The following is a 16037-nucleotide window of genomic DNA, read 5'->3' on the forward strand; positions in this document are numbered from 1 at the left end:
CCTGCGGGCCCCGCCAATCAGTGCCTCCCCTTCCCTCTCAGCGCCTACCACCTGCCACAGATCAGATGTTTTGCGGCATCAGGAGGCACTGGGAGGGAGGAGAGGAGCGAGGGAGCAGCACGCTGGGGACTGGGCAGAGCCAGGGGGAGCACCCCTTGGCAGATTAGAAACTCGGCACCTATGTCCCAGGCCCCACACACCCCTAGAGACGGCCCTGTCTGTGGGACCCCACTTGACATTCCCTTCCAGCGTGACTGTGAACCACTGATTATTGTCTGGGAATGGTTTTCCAACCAGTTATACACCCACCTTATAGTAGCTCCTTCTAGGCTGTATTTCCTAGTTTAGTTATGAGTAGGTCATGCAAGACAGTATCAAAAGCCACACTTAAAGTCAAGAAATAACTTATATACAAGATATTATCTTGTTACCTGCTTGTAGAATGCCTCACCACTTACTCTTCCTCATTTTGTGGTCTGGAATAGACGACCACCATAACATCACGACTATTCTTGTCCCTTTTTATCCTCACCCAGAGACTCTAAGTAGATCTTCCGCTCACTTGCTCTTGAATCTGAGCAAGTGTATACATTCTTGACATACCGCGCAAATCCTCCTCTTTTTTTCCCATACCTATCCTTCTGGAACAAGCTATATCCCTCAATGCTGGTACTCTAATCATGGTAGTTGTCCCACCAAGTCACTGTAATGCCAATTAAGTCATAGTTTTCTTCATATCTTGTAGTTCATCCTGCTTATTCCCTATACTTCTTGCATTGGTATACAGGCATCAAAGATATTTTGCAGACTGCCCTGTTGTTTTTCTTCTTGCCTTTTTAATTCAGTTGTGGTTTCTAGTCCCTTTTCCAGAATTTAGCCCCTTTCCCTTCTCTTCATTACTTGAGCTTAGATGTGCATTGGCCTGATTTTTACCACCATCCCCCATAAGATCTAATTTAAAGCTCTCATCAAGTTATCCAGACGATGTCCAAAGATGCTCTTCCCAGTATTTGATAGATGGAGCCCATCTCAACAAAGTAATCCTTTTTCCTGGAACATCAGCTCATTATCGATTTAAGCCAAAGCTCTCTCGCCAATGCCACCTGGGTAGCCAGGCATTTACTTCCACGATTTGATGGTCCCTTCCCAGACCTTTTCCTTCAATAGGGAGGATGGACAAGGACACCACTTGAGCCCCAAATTCTTTTATCCTTCTTCCCAGAACCATGTTGTCCTGCAGTGATCCGTACAAAGTCACTCTTGGTGGTACCATTGATGCCTATGTGGATAAGTAGGAACTGGTAGTGGTTTAAGGGCTTAATGTGTCTTGGCAGACTCTCAATAACATCCTAAATTCTAGCTCTGGGCAAGCAGCACTGTTCTTGGGATTCCTGGTCCAGGCAGCAGATGGATGACTCTATCTCCCTTAGGAGGAATCCCCGACCACCATCACTCTTCTCCTCCTCTTGGGAGTGGTGGTCATGGAACCCCATCCCTAGGACAACGCATCCCATGCCTTCCAGTCAACAGGGTCTCCTTCTGATTTCTTCCCTCAGATGACTCTTCCAAGGCATTCTTAGCAGTACCTGTGCTGAGAGTCTGAAAGCGGTTGCTTAGATCTATCTGTGTTAGGGGTATATTGGTGGTTCTTCTTGTGGAGATCACACTCTGCCAGTTTTCTTCCTTGTTCTTCAGTCCCCTCTGTATTGCCCTCTCTGATTCTTCAACATGCTGTATCCACAATACCAAATCCTAACTTCTATCCAGGAAGTCTTCATTTTCTCTGATGCAATGCAGGGTCAATACTTGGGTCTCCAGTCCTTTAATCTTTTCTTCCAGTATGGAAACCAGCTTGCACTCATACAGATGAAGTCGCTTCTGTCCTCCGGTAGAAAGACAAACATGGCACATCCTGTGCAGGTCACAACAGCTGTTCCCTCACTGTCCATATTTTCTTCCTTTTTAATGTATCAAGAGCCTCTTCTCTTCAGTTGATGTATTTACTGTTCCCAGAAGGCTGAAAGGCAAAAAATCTTTGGGCTCTCCCCCTACTCAAACTTCCAGGCAAACTCCCTCTATTTGCGTCTACTCCATCTGTGCACCTCTCTTGGTCATCTGTATATCTAGTGTTGAAGCAGGCAGGAACATCCACATCTATAGCTTTTGTGGCAGCAACATATATCATGTCAGCAAGTAGTAATAGCCCCAATCCCTCTGTCTGTCAGGTTTTTTTCAATATGCAGTGTAGTTGTAGCTGTGTCAGTACCAGTTTTTTCACTGTTGACCAACAGAAGAGCTGTCACTAACAGCACTATTGAAATGGTCATTAAACAACCTGAAGGCTGATTAAGCTTTGGGATTTCCTGTTTTCCTAAAATAAGGTTTTTGTCATAATTTTGTAATTATGTCAGTAAAAAAGTAATTTTATGATTCTTGAGTATGACACTGCTGACATTCCAGTATCCTGAAGAACCGTTAGTGATTTCTTTTTTTTTGAAGGGGAGAGACAGAAGCACTTCTGATGCATGATAAAACTAATTTCTGTTCCAGCCTTTTGTAAAAGGAATATAAAGGGATAACAAGTAAAATGTTTAAATTCACAAACAGTGGAATAATGAAATTAATCAACAGAATATCAATAAACCTAATGCAAGGCAAGGTAGCAAAAAGTGGATTGTGCAGTATACTTTCTACTGCAGACTGTGACTACCTGCCTGTTGAGTTCTGTATCTTTCTCATGCTCTCGACCCAAACTGACTAAAGAGGAAAAGAGCTCCCCTCTCTTTTTTTCCTCTGACTTGGCCATTATTTCCTTCCTTACTGCAACCCAAATTTTCCTTCTTTTTCTTCCCCTTTCTCACCACCTGTCTCCTTTTTCTTTCAGGTATCTCATCCCACTCCTTTTTTGTGTCCCCTCCTTGCTTCATAAAAAAACTATTAAAATTATTACATACAGTAGTGCTTCCTTTCCATTGCTAAAGTGATTGGGATCTGTACAACATAATAAACTTTATGGTCTAGTTGCAGTGTAAGGTGCAGTTAATGCTGTACTCAGCATCAACTGCACTGCAGTATAGGATATGCTTCTATATTGAACATACACAAATTTTAGTGAGCACCAATACATCCCATTTAGGATGAGGAGTCCACTCAGAGATGGGGGAGGGATAGCTCAGTGGTTTGAGTATTGGTCTGCTCAACCCCAGGTTGTGAGTTCAATCCTGCAGGGGCCATTTAGGGATCTGGGGCAAAAATCTGTCTGGGGATTGGTCCTGCTTTGAGCAGGGGGTTGGACTAGATGACCTCCTGAGGTCCCTTCCAACCCTGAGATTCTATGATTCTATGCTTCAGTCAATTTGGTCTTTCCAGACGCAACAACACCTAAGTATTCTGGAGACTACAATTATCCTACATACTAAGATCCTTCAGAGAACTGTGATCTTAAAAGCTGGTACTGCTGGAAGTAGACAATCAAGTATGTTCTGTATAAACAAGTGTGAAGGCACTGCTTCAAAATTCATGTTTCAGGAAGCCTTGCAAATGTGTTTTTATATACACAAAGAAGAAGTGAGGTTTTTACCCACGAAAGCTTATGCCCAAATAAATCTGTTAGTCTTTAAGGTGCCACCAGACTCCTTGTTGTTTTTGTAGATACAGACTAACATGGCTACGCCCTGATACTTTATATACACAGATACTTATGTTTGTGTATGAGGTAGTACACCTATACCCCGATATAATGCGACCCGATATAACACAAATTCGGATATAACGTGGTAAAGCAGCGCTCCGGGGGGGGGCCTGTGCGCTCCGGGGGATCAAAGCAAGTTCGATATAACACAGTTTCACCTATAACGCAGTAAGATTTTTTGGCTCCCGAGGACAGCGTTATATCGGGGTAAAGGTGTGTGTATATATAAGTTAGTGTATGTAAGATGTGTATATCCACACACAAACTTGTATACAAACACATTAAATACACAAAATCACAGAACTGTCCAATTTTGGCCAGTTCAAATAACAAACATCCCAAAAAAGAATTAAAATGCTAAGGGAGAAGAGTTGGCTATCCCCATTCCAGAAACATGTTTGCTTAGATAGGCAGGCAGACAGACAGTATCATGTCCAAAAATATGTATACTTCATATATGCCTTGAGGGAAGTTATTGTGTTTGTAAATTCTGTGATTAAAAAATATATTTAGCTTTTATAGGAAGATATTGTTTCTTACATAATTTATAGCTGGAAAGTTCTGGAGAGCTAAGGCATTAATAATTGCTCTCCCTGCTCTGACCAGTCACTGGTCACCACTACTAAAGATGACTAAAAGGCATTCATTTCAGGAAATTCTGCCTTGTCTTGTGTTGAGAGCACCACACCCAGTACCCAACAGAAAGAGTCCTGTCAGACTATACCTTTACAAAAACAGAATTACAGAGAATATCCCATAAATAAATCTTTTTTTAAAAAATCATCATTCTTTTTTTTCCTGCAGGTACTGTATTTGGCAATGGTAAAACTTCAGACTACCTGCTCTTGGGAAACATTGTTTACACTGTAAGTCTTGGTGCCGTTGTCTGGTGTTCTATTAGCTGGTTATTTTTTCTAGTCTCTTTCTCTTTTAACTTTGCTTCTTCTTCATTCCATATATGTATACTTAATAATGATATATTAAATGCCTATATTTTAAATAGATGTTTCTAATATTATTTATACTTTTTCTTTCTTTGTGTCAACTCTTCCATGTAAAAAACAATGTGGTGTCTTGAGAATAAATGGACAAATTGGATGATCCTATGAGGTGCATAATTTGCAGACTCTGGTTCTCTGCCAGCAAGCTCACAAAATAAGGGAGAAAGGATAGGCCTGTTTGCCCTTTTTACAGGGTGCTATCCTTTGTGCAAAGGAAAGAATGAGGATTGTAATTTCCTGGCATTTTCCATGGTGCATGTAAATCCCTGGGGGACAGACCCCAGCTGATTCAGCAGTGAAATTGGTTTGGGGCCCTGTGTACACACAACTCTCTCTTCCTCCTCTTAATCTTGGAGAAGATAGTGCCCCGTGAGTCAAGGCCAGTATCAAGGACATGCTAGATGCTCCCCATGGAGGCATCTAAGTTGTCAGAAGTAACCAGAAACCTAACTCACTCACCTGTTACTTTCTTTTTGTTTATTAATTACGGTTTGTTCTTTTCTTTAGTTTTCTATCCCCTGTACTAGGTAATGGAATAAAAACATGTTTTTCATTTTCTTAAATACCTCTCTCAACCAGCAACTGAGGGCTTCCTTGAGTCATTAAAAGCAGCAATCTCATACTGTTACTTGCACCTTTTTCCCTTCCTCTCTTAAGATAGGGATTGATTCCCTTAAAGAATGTGACTGTTTCCATATGCACAGAACAAAAGAAATCCTGCTAGAGAAATACAAACATACATCCTTATCAGGCTCATCTCCTTAGTGAAATGGGAAGTATCTGAATTGAAACAGGAGGAAATAGTCCAGAATACTCAATTGTTCTTAAAGTCTGTGTCAGTGTGGATAGTACTGTCGAGGTGTATGCACTGCATACGTGCCAGATTGGATTTTTTTGAATGGCAGTGTCTGTGGGAGCCTGTATGTTCCCTGTGCCTCTTTGTGTTCCCATGAAAAGGCATAAAAGACAGAGTGACTGCATTCCTCCCTTAGTTCCCTTTTACCACCCATGGCAGCAAGACAGAACCCAGCAAGTGTCCGACCTTCAGAGACCTTAAATCAGTTCTTTCAACCTTTTTAATGAAGAATATTATCGTCATGCTTTTTCTCTAAAGGATGTACCTTTTAAAAAAAAAAAAAAAGAGAGAGAAAAACCATTCGGTCCCCCTGCACACTTTCATGCCAACTACTACACCTTGTGGTGAAGTCCAAGCCCTCAGGATACAAACCTGGCCTCCTGCAGTGGACTGATCCCCATCAAGGATGGACACAGCCAATGCCTCTTCTGCAGCCCAGCATCTCCCACAATTCTGGATATCTGGGCTGCTCTCCTCACTCTGCAGCTCACTGAAGGCAGATCAGCATTTTGGCATTGCACGCTGTGGCCTTGTCCCCTCCACTCCCACCAGAATCTCTGCCTCCACAGCAGCAGACAGTTTGGCTGCTTCAATTGCTCCTGCCTTCACCTTTATTTATTTTTTTAAATGTCTGCCCCATTCTTGGACATGAGGAGCAGTGTTCTTCCGTTTCAGCAGTCCTCCTCCTCCAGGGGTTGGTTAACTGTCTGGGAGTATAACCCACCCTCAGCCTCCTCTGCAGTATCTATCTCCCTGCCAGCTCCTCTGCCCCTATGCAGGTATGGCAGAACTGCCAAGAAAGCACTGGTTCAAATCCAAGTCGTGATCTATATATGAGGCATCCTTCCCAGAATTGGCAGACAACAAGTTGTGCCTAGCCTGCACCCATCCAGCAAACCCTAAAGTCCATTAGGTCCCAGGGCTATGAGTCAAACAGGCAGGTAGAGTTCTCTACCCATCAAGGCAGCCATGATTCAGCAGAGGAATAATGGATCGGGAATCCCAGTGCAGAGCAGGGTGAAGTTCCAAAAGCAAAGGAGGACCCTGACCACTCAACTTGGGGAGTAAGTTCCAAGGGCCTCTACAGAACAAAGAAAGACTTGCAGGTTCTCCCTGCCCCAAGTCTTAAAGTGAGTCCTGAGTGCCCTGGGGGGAAAAAGCAGGGCTTCTAATCAGCCCCTCTCCCTTCTAAGTCAACCATGAAGATTCTGACCCAGGGGGAAGGGGGGCCAATGGGGTATGAGTCAGAGACAGATCCCTTGACAGGGCTTCAAGCACTAAAGAAGGCAAGCTGTAAAAGGCCTCACCATAGCACAGCAGAGCCTCCACACTCCCAAAGCATGCAAAAAGAGTTAAATCAAAAAAGGCAGAAAAGGAAAAAAGCTCAAAATATTCAGGAGATAAAAGTCCTTCGACTCTTCTTCCTCCTCCTCTTCCCCCTCATCCACTGAGGATGGTGAGCTATTGGACTCCAAGTCCGATCAGGATTGGGGAAAAATACAGCAAAGATTTTTTGCCCCTCTGAGAAGTTCTAGACTAGGTGCAATAAGGTTGTCTCCATGATTCAAATCCAACCTGAACAAGCTCCTGAGAGTAAGTCTTAGAGTGAATTTCTCCCCTCAAAATCCTCCACCGCCACTGTGATACCCCTTCAGTCCTCCTTCCTGCTTTACAAGAGCATCTCTCTCGTGGCTGGAAGATCTTAAAGTCCATAAGGACAGAGATCACCCTGACTCTTTCTATTTTAAAGAAAGTCACCCTTAGCAACAGCATTAGATGCAATGAGGTTCTCAGCCCAAGCCATGGCTTCCAGCACAGTAACCAGGTGCCACTGAGCTTTGATCCTGGAAAGTGAATATTTACTCTAAGCAGGTCCTCTGCTTAGCCAAGTTTACAGGCTGCCTCCTCTTTGGAGAAAAGCTGGATAAGGTGGTGGCTGACAGTGTGGCAAAATCCAGACGGTCTCTCCCTTGTTCACTCAGTGTCCTCAGGAGACAATATAGACCAACCTTCAGACAGAGGCACTCCTTTTGCCCTTCATCCTCACAGAGATACCAGCACAGGCACAACAGATTCTCCAAAGGAAAATAACTGAATCAGGGTTTGGGAGAAAAGTCCAGAGAAGTCTGAACGCCCACCAATCCACTTTGTCACAAGTCACATAGGCCTCCACCCAGAGCTGAAGCTGGGGGTAGAATTTCCCATTTCCTAAAGGAATGGTTTTCATTGATTACAGACAAGTGGATCAGGGAGATAGTGAGCTAGGGATACTTCCTCAAGCTGCAGGCTCCATCCCATTCATTCTTCATCCAGGTGCCAGTTTCCAGAGACCCTTCAAAACACAACCTGGTCCAGAACAAAATATCTCATCTTCTGGATATGAGAGTGATAAAGTGTGTTCCCACAGAAGATAGAATAGAATCCAGAGAACCTATCCTCATCATTCAGAAGTTCACAGGAAGGCGGGGGAGGTAGGGTTGGTATCAGAGCCATACTCAAACTCAAAAGGGTTAACAAATGGATGAAGAAAATGAAGTTTTGAATGGAGACGCTGGCCTCTATGGTGTCATCCCTGTCCTGGGAGGAATACTTGACCTCAGTGCATCTAGAAGACACATCTCCATATCCCCATCAAATTGTGCCACCACAGACTTCTGAGGTTCACCTACCGCAGGAGTCATTATCAGTACCGAACACTCCTGTTCAGCCTGTCCATGGCCTCCAGGGTTTTTAGAAAGATGGTGTTGGTGATTATAGCCAGACTCAGGTTAAAGGGAACTTTCCTGTACTCCTTCCTATACAAACATCCTGATCAGAGCTCCATTGCAACCAGCAGCGCACAGAGCCACGCCTCAGATGCCGAATCTTCTACAGGAGCATGGCTTCATCATCAATGTCAAGAGAAGTTCCTTGATTCCATCCACCAGAATAACCCACCTGAGAGAGGAGTTAGATGTCATCATAGCAAAGTTCTACCCATCATTAGAAAGATTATAGAAAATCCAGGAGTTTATCATCCTGCTCTGGAGCCGCAAAAGGCCTAACATAGCACTGTGTTTCCAAATACTAGGCCTCTTGGTGTCATGTGTAAAAATCATTCCATGGGTCAGTCACCCAGCAGACATCTTCAAGCCTTCATCCCAAAAGTGTGGGACCACTTCCCAGAACACATGAAAGATCAAGTATGAGTTATGACACACATGTTCAACTCCCCACAATGGTGATCAGCCCACAACAATGTCTGCAAAGGCATGCCCATCTGCCTTCCAGATCCTCTAGCTCTCACAACTGATGCCTGCCTAAGGGGCTGGGGAGCTCATTTGGAGATCAAATCAACCCAGGATCTCTGGAACCCAGAGGAAAAGACTCACAGCCTTGTAGAGCTCAGAGCAGTCAAACTGGCTCTGCAACTGTTCCAGTCCATCCTAGCAGGGAACCATGTCCTAGTTCAATCAGACAGTATAATTATGGTTGCATATTTAAACAATGAAGGGGGAACAAGGAATCTGGCACTACAAGTGGAAATAATGAGGTGGGTGGAGCAGTTTCTCCTTTCCCTCAGAGTGATCCACATCAACTAGGGTCTGACTGGTTCAGGGTCAACAACTCTGAGTGGTGCCTGAATCAGGCGGTTTTCAGTCTCATTTTTCGGATGTTCAACCTACCTTTGACTGACCTGTTTGCAAATCATATGAACACAAAGATGCCAAAATACTTCACAAGGAAGGTAGACCCCAGATTTTTGGGGACAGATGCCTTATCACTAAGATATTATGTTTTAGTTACAGGTATTTTTAGTAAAGGTAATGGACAGGTAACGGGCAGTAAACAAAAATTCACAGCCCATGACCTGTCCATGACTTTTACTATATACCCCGACTAAAACTGCGGGGAGGCAGCTCGGGCGGGGGCCCCCCAAGGGGGGGAGGGAGGGTCGCCGCCAGGGGGCCGCCACAGGCGCTGTGTGGGGCGGTTGGCAGGGCTGGGGTCAGGTTCCCTACCTGGCTCCTGGGAAGCGGCGATCTCCAGCTACTAGCTCCACATGCTGCCTCCACTGGGCCCCAAACCCCGGTTCTGCAGCTCCCAGTGGCTGGGATCTGCGGCCAATGGGAGCTGTGGGGGCAGTGCCTACGGGCAAAGGCAGCACTTGGAGTTAGGAGCTGAGGGAGGGGATTTCCGGTCGCCCTTCCGGAGAGACCCCCAGGTAAGCACTGCCTCGCACCTCAGTCCCCAGTCCTGATCCCCCACACACCCAAACTCCTGCTGCTGGGAAGCAGGGGGGTCAAGACTGGGGCTGCCCGAGCTGCTCAGGCGGCTCCCGGGCCAGCTGCATGGGCTGCTGCAAAAGTCACGGAGGTCACGGAAAGTCACGGAATCCGTGACTTCCGTGACAAACCTGGAGCTTTTCTTATCACACAGTTGGCTGCAGGGCCTACTTCAGTGTTTCCACCCTTTCCGCTACTGGGGAAGGTGATCCAGAAAATAAAACAAGAATAGATTACTATAATTCTGATAACTCATTAGCTAAGAAGATTTTGAGTCTCAGATGAGAGAGATCTGAACCTGGAGCCTCCACTCTAACTTCTGTGAAGACCAGACATTCTCTTGCAAAGTCCTATTCTTCTTCCTGATCTGAACCGGCTTCAACTATCAGCCTGGCTGTTCAGATGAAAGCACTAGAGGGTCTCAGTCTGTTGTCCAGACTTATTAAGACCATGCTTTTGTCTATGAAAGTTATGGACACTAAAAGTGTGCTCTTCTGTGTGGTCCAGATTCAACAACTAGTGCCAAAGCACAATGCAAATCCCAGAAATCCAGGGATTCCAACCATTCTGGACTTTCTCCAAGAAGGCATAGACAGAGCCTTTCAGCCCAGTACCATTGCACATCAGGTGTCTGCTCTTTACTACTGTGCTATTTGCAGGGTCCTTGGGCTCCTTGGCAGACAATGTACAGGTAGCCAGATTCCTTTGAGCAGTCTGATTAGTCAGACCAGCCGTCAGGCCACTCTTTCCAAAATATAATCTAATGCTGGTTTTGAGGGGCTGGACAAGCCGTCTTTTAGAGCCTTTGACTTCAGTGTTGGCATTTTATTTATCTATTAAGATTTGTTTCTCAATAGCTGTCAGACCTGGCAGCTTTATCTATACAGCAGCCTTAGTGTGTGTGTTCCACAAGGACAAGGTAGTGCTCAGGACACCAGAATCCTTTCTTCCTAAGGTAGATTCCTCCATCCACACTTCTCAAGAGGTTGTGCTTCCTTCATTCAGTCCAAAAACCACATTTTCCGACTGAAAAGATTTGGCACATCTTAGATGTCAGAAGAGTATTGAAAATATATCTCAAGTGTACAGAATCAACAAGATCAGGCCCTCTATTTGTGTCCTTCCATCCAAAATGTCAGGAACTCAGACCTTCCAAGTCCTTCACTGCTATCTGGATTAGATGATGTATTGTCATAGCCTACAAATCATCAGAGGTTCATGTTCCAGAAGGAATCAAGGCAAACTCCATGACATCCCTAGCAAACTTATGAGCTGAATAAGCAAGTTTGTCCACATCAGAAATTTGCAAAGCAGCATCTTGATCTACAGCTAACACCTTTATTAAGCACTATGAGGTGGATTTTCTGTCTTCAGCAGAGGTCTCCTTTGGCAGGAAGGTGCTGCATCTGGTGGCCCAGAAATAAGTCTTCTGAGCAAAGAGGGGGGTACTTCCTTGTTTCCTTTCCTATCGAACTTTTTTCATAACCCTCCCTATATCTGTTCACTTCTTGCTACTTCCCAGATGTCCCTAATTGTAGGAGACACTGGGCTGCAGAATGGAAAATTTCTTACCAATAATTTCCTTTGTGCTAGCAGCATGTCCCACAATTTTACCAACCCTATATGGCTCATGAGCCAAAGGTCAGATATTAAGTGACATCATTACCATATGACCGTCTTTCTTGGTCTAATGTACATAGTTATTTCATTACCTCTGGAGTATTTGTTAGTGATTTTACACAAGTTTTACAGCTTTGGAAAAGCTTGCAGCAAGTGGGAGCAGAGTGGGCATGGCCAGAGCATGCAGTGGTGAAACAGTGATCAATCTCCGGTGAGCTATGGAGTAAGGAGAGCAGCCCAGACATGCAGAATTGTGGGAGACTGAACAGGAACACTAAGGGAGAGCCACATCCCAGATAAGTGCTTGGTGTGCTAGTCCTTCTCAGCCTGGACACGCAAGTCTAGGGATGTGCAGCTCAACATACATCTACTAGAGCAATTCATGTGGTTCACTTTGGACCCAACGGCAACAGTTAGGACTAGAGTGAGACCAGATAAACCAGCATTGACCAGCACTCCCTCAAACTCTCTCTGTACTCTGGGAGCAGTGAAAAGAAGGTGAAGAGGATACTGGCGGAGTCAGTGCTGATGACTGCTTTGGCACCAATTACCTCAGCATCAACAGCCCCATCACTAGTAGTTCTGGCACTGACAATTCAGGCGTCTGTACCAACTGCCTGAATCAGCGCATGCAGCAAAGCCAGCACCTGAAACCACTCGTAAATGGGATAGAGACTCACATAGCCAGTCTGAGCATAAGCATAGCTCCTAGACCGAGGGGAGCTTCTGGAGAGAGAACACAGAACACCACTCTAAGGGCAAAATCTGTTAAGCAGTCAAGATGAGCAGCACAGATCCTCATACCAGTGCCCATGATGGAGCAAAGCAAGGACCTCAAATATTCTGCAGAGGCATCCATACCACCCAGGAGACCTTCTCAGTATTGAAGAGTTGCCCAGCACTGGAGCTGGTACCAGCCCAGTTCCATCCCTTGGGATAATCTTTCAATAAGAAGATATATGCCTCCTCCCTATTGTCAACATATTACTTCTCACCAGCATCAAGCAGAGATCCCTCTTCCCCTGCCATCAGAGAATGAACCCAAAGAGGGTATCAGGGATTCCCTATTCAGATCAGTGCCCCAGCTGGTGCATATATGGCACTGGGCTGGCAACATCTTATTCCTGGGTCTGACAGCCGGAATCTCATCAACAGAAGAACCTAGGTACCCCAAGGGATGCCTATATTCCACCTCCTTAACTAATCAAGCCTCAAATGCAACATCATAGTCCTTAACTTCTGTCAAGGTCAAATAGCGAAATCTTTTTGCTATTGGAGTTGTATAACTGTGACAGCTGCTGTCTTGGCTGATCCAGTGGGAAATGAACTGGGGGCCTCCAGAGCAAAAAGCAAGAGCTGTTACAGCTGGAGTGAAGGCTGTCTAGCTGGACCTATAACGGACCCATATGCTTTGCCGATCGGTCACAGAAGGAGACCTATAACACACACTTACCAGTGGATTACAGTACCATGTAGCAGCTGTTCCTTTGGTTAACAGAAAACTTGATTCCTTTTACCAAGTTTCCAGGGAACTTTTCTTTATTCCAAAAAAGTCCAAGGATTTCTGAAACTAAAGAAGTGTCTCGGAAGAATAAAGTTCAACAGTTCCAATGGGTGACAATCATTACTATTACTCGTTTAATAAACTAACTTTCCTGGCTACATCAATATCTGTGGTAATTTCAAATGGGATCTTTTATTCCTATCCAGGCAGGCAAAAAAAACCCACCTCCACAACTTTTAAACATATTCTTAAATTAACTTGACTTCTGTGGTGCTTAAAAGTCTACACAACATGTTTTTGGAACAGACTCCAAACATGAGGGGCTGTTCCAAAGCCCATTGAAGTCAATGGAAAAGATTCCCTTTGACTTCAGTGGGCTTTGCATCAGCTCCTAAATGAGCAACAGAGATAACAGGATCTCATTAGCCTACTGGGTGTAATGAAGTTCATAGTTTTTTAGGTTAAAGATCACAAGGGAAATCTAAATTAAAAATTGTAAGTACATATATTAAAGATTCTGAATTGAACAGGTTGATTATACCAATTACAAAAACATGAAATCACCTTTGTCCAGCTTGTCCTCGTCCGTCCGTCCCGCCATGAACACAAGTCGATGCCACACCATTCTGTTTTGTTGTGAGCACATTCTTTCCATTTCTGGCCAAAGAGTTTTGTCATGGGATCAGCCCAGTGCGTTTTCAGTCTGCCCAGTGGTCACTTGTGGTCTCTGGGGATCCAGTCACTGATGCGGGTTGTCCACCTATTGTCTTGCCTGCGGACTACCTGACCCACTCATCACCGCTTTGCATCATACATCGCCTGCACCACATCAGTCACCTCTGTACACCTTCTGGTCTCCTCATTCAGTATATGATCACAGAGTGATATCTTACACATTCGCCTTTCCAATTCTCTCTGGGTGACAGCGAATTTTTGTTCCTCTGCTTTCATGGTTAACCAGATTTCCGCTCTGTATATCATTGCTGGCAGAACAGTGGAGTTAAACAGTTCCTTCCTTTTCTTCATGGGTAATTCATCATCCATCAGAGACATCTTTATTTTGTTGAAACTTGCCCACCCTGCATTTTTCCTCCTACTGCATTCCCCTTCGAATGAGTTGTCTCTGTTCAGCTGCCGAACTGAGGGGATGTGGTCAATTGTTGAATTCCCTGAGTGGAAACCAGCTTGTTCTCTGCTTTTGTACATTTCAAGATCCTTCTTAATCCCATAGAGTAAGACGCGGATGAAGAGTTTATACGCTTGTGAGAGGAGTGTGATCGGATGGTAGTTGTTCACTTCTTCTGGATCACCTTTCTTCATCAATAGTACTGTTTTTGATTTCTTCCAGGCATCTGGAACATGCTTGCTATTGATGTAGATGGTGAACCATTGTGCCAGTGCTTTGAAAAGAGTATCTTCCCGTGCTTTGAGATATTCCGGCCAAATATCGTCCACTCCGGGCTCGTCCATCTCTTTATATTACGAACTGCATATTCAATTTCTTCCACATAACGTCAGGAACTTCTTCTATAGCCTGCTGTCTTGACAGTGTATGCTGTACCTTGACATGCAAGGAGTAGAGATCATTGTAGAATTTTGTACATATTTCATTCATCTTGCTCCTTTCCATTGTCCTTTCACCATTTTCATCTTTCAGAACTGCTGGGATAACCTGTTTCAGTCTAACAGCTCTTCCTACCTTCTTCAGACTCTCATTCTTTTCAGCCTCCTTTCTCAATTTCTTCTTTCTGAAGTCTTCGTAGTCTTCTTTGATCTTCACGCGAATTTCTTTGCATAGTGTTCTGTATTCTTCGCCCATTTTTCCTTCTAATTTCATGTGTGCCCTCCTCGCCATCTGATTCATAGTTTCCTCGCTGATCCTCTGCTTGCATCCCAGCATTTTCAATGCCTTTGCTTTCTTAGCTGCTGAGATTATCTGCAAGATAAACTCTTCGTAGTTCTCATTGATGTCCTTGTTGACCTTATACTCGAGGTCCATTTCAACAAAGAGGCATTTGCACAGGAAATGAGTGAAGTGCCATTTTTGCTTTAGTTTCTAGCTTCTCTTGACTCGGTCTTTGTAGGCATTGTCAACGCATAGTTTTGAGTGCAAAATACGATGGTCTGAGCCTGTGCAAATGATTCGTTCTCCTATTGTCGCTACATCTTTGAAGATTCTTCTGGTATCTGTCAATACATAATCAATCTGATTCAGTGTGACTCCATATGGGCTTTTCCATGTCCACTGCCGACGTTGTTCGTTTTGAAATATCGTGTTCATTATGTGGAGCTGGTTTGCCTCTGCGAATGCAACCAAACGTGCTCCGTGATCATTTCTTACATCTTTACTGAATTTTCCCATGTACTTTTCATTCTCACACTCCTTTCCACCTATTATTGCATTGAAGTCCTCTTGTATGATTGTGTAGATGGATCTTTTCTGCATTGCCTCCTCCAGCTCTTCCTAGAAATGTTCCATTTCTTCGTCTTCCACTTGCTGCATGGGAGCATACACCTGAATAATTTTAATAATTCATTCATTCATTCATTATTTCATGTTTTTAAGAACAATTAAAAAAAACATGAAATAATGAATGAAATAGTAATAATATAAAAAAGGAATGAAAGTCATGTTTTATAAGTTTTAAGATACCGTATGCATGATTGCTATTTAATGGGTCATAAACTGTATAATAATGCACATGATTTTTTTCATGTGCATTACCATTAAATGTTAAACATAAGCCCTTTGTGGGTCCTTTTATTTTGAATTCCTGTGTTCCATTAATAGTCTGAAGACAATCAGACTTATTAAAGAAAAATAACAGATTTCTCTCCTTTTTTAATAGTTTGTGGTGATAACAGTATGTTTAAAAGCTGGATTAGAGACTTCATATTGGACCTTGGTAAGAAAATGAAAAAGTACACAATAGAAATATGTGATAGATTAAATTTCTTTATTACATTATTATTAATTGCCACTAATCATTATTACATTTATCACTCAAATTATGCTATGCACTTTACAGTATCAAGTAAAGATACAGTGTATGCCTCAAAGATCTTATATATATATACTCTGAAATGACAAAATATTGTG

General features: G+C 43.7%; 1 protein-coding gene across 2 annotated transcripts in view; it reads left to right on the top strand.

Annotated features, from left to right (window-relative positions):
* The window catches only part of ATP8A1 (ATPase phospholipid transporting 8A1), a 257682-nt gene that overhangs the window by 206246 nt on the left and 35399 nt on the right, over nucleotides 1-16037 (top strand). For both annotated transcript variants that reach the window (XM_024211695.2, XM_024211694.2), the window contains 2 exons: nucleotides 4496-4557; nucleotides 15787-15843. In XM_024211695.2, coding sequence (XP_024067463.1) covers nucleotides 4496-4557; nucleotides 15787-15843 — 119 coding nt within the window. The remainder of the gene's footprint in view (nucleotides 1-4495; nucleotides 4558-15786; nucleotides 15844-16037) is intronic.

This window comes from Terrapene carolina, unplaced genomic scaffold (genome assembly GCF_002925995.2).
Source record: "Terrapene carolina triunguis isolate 2854851 unplaced genomic scaffold, T_m_triunguis-2.0 Scaffold66, whole genome shotgun sequence".
Classification (NCBI taxonomy): Eukaryota; Metazoa; Chordata; order Testudines; family Emydidae; genus Terrapene; species Terrapene triunguis.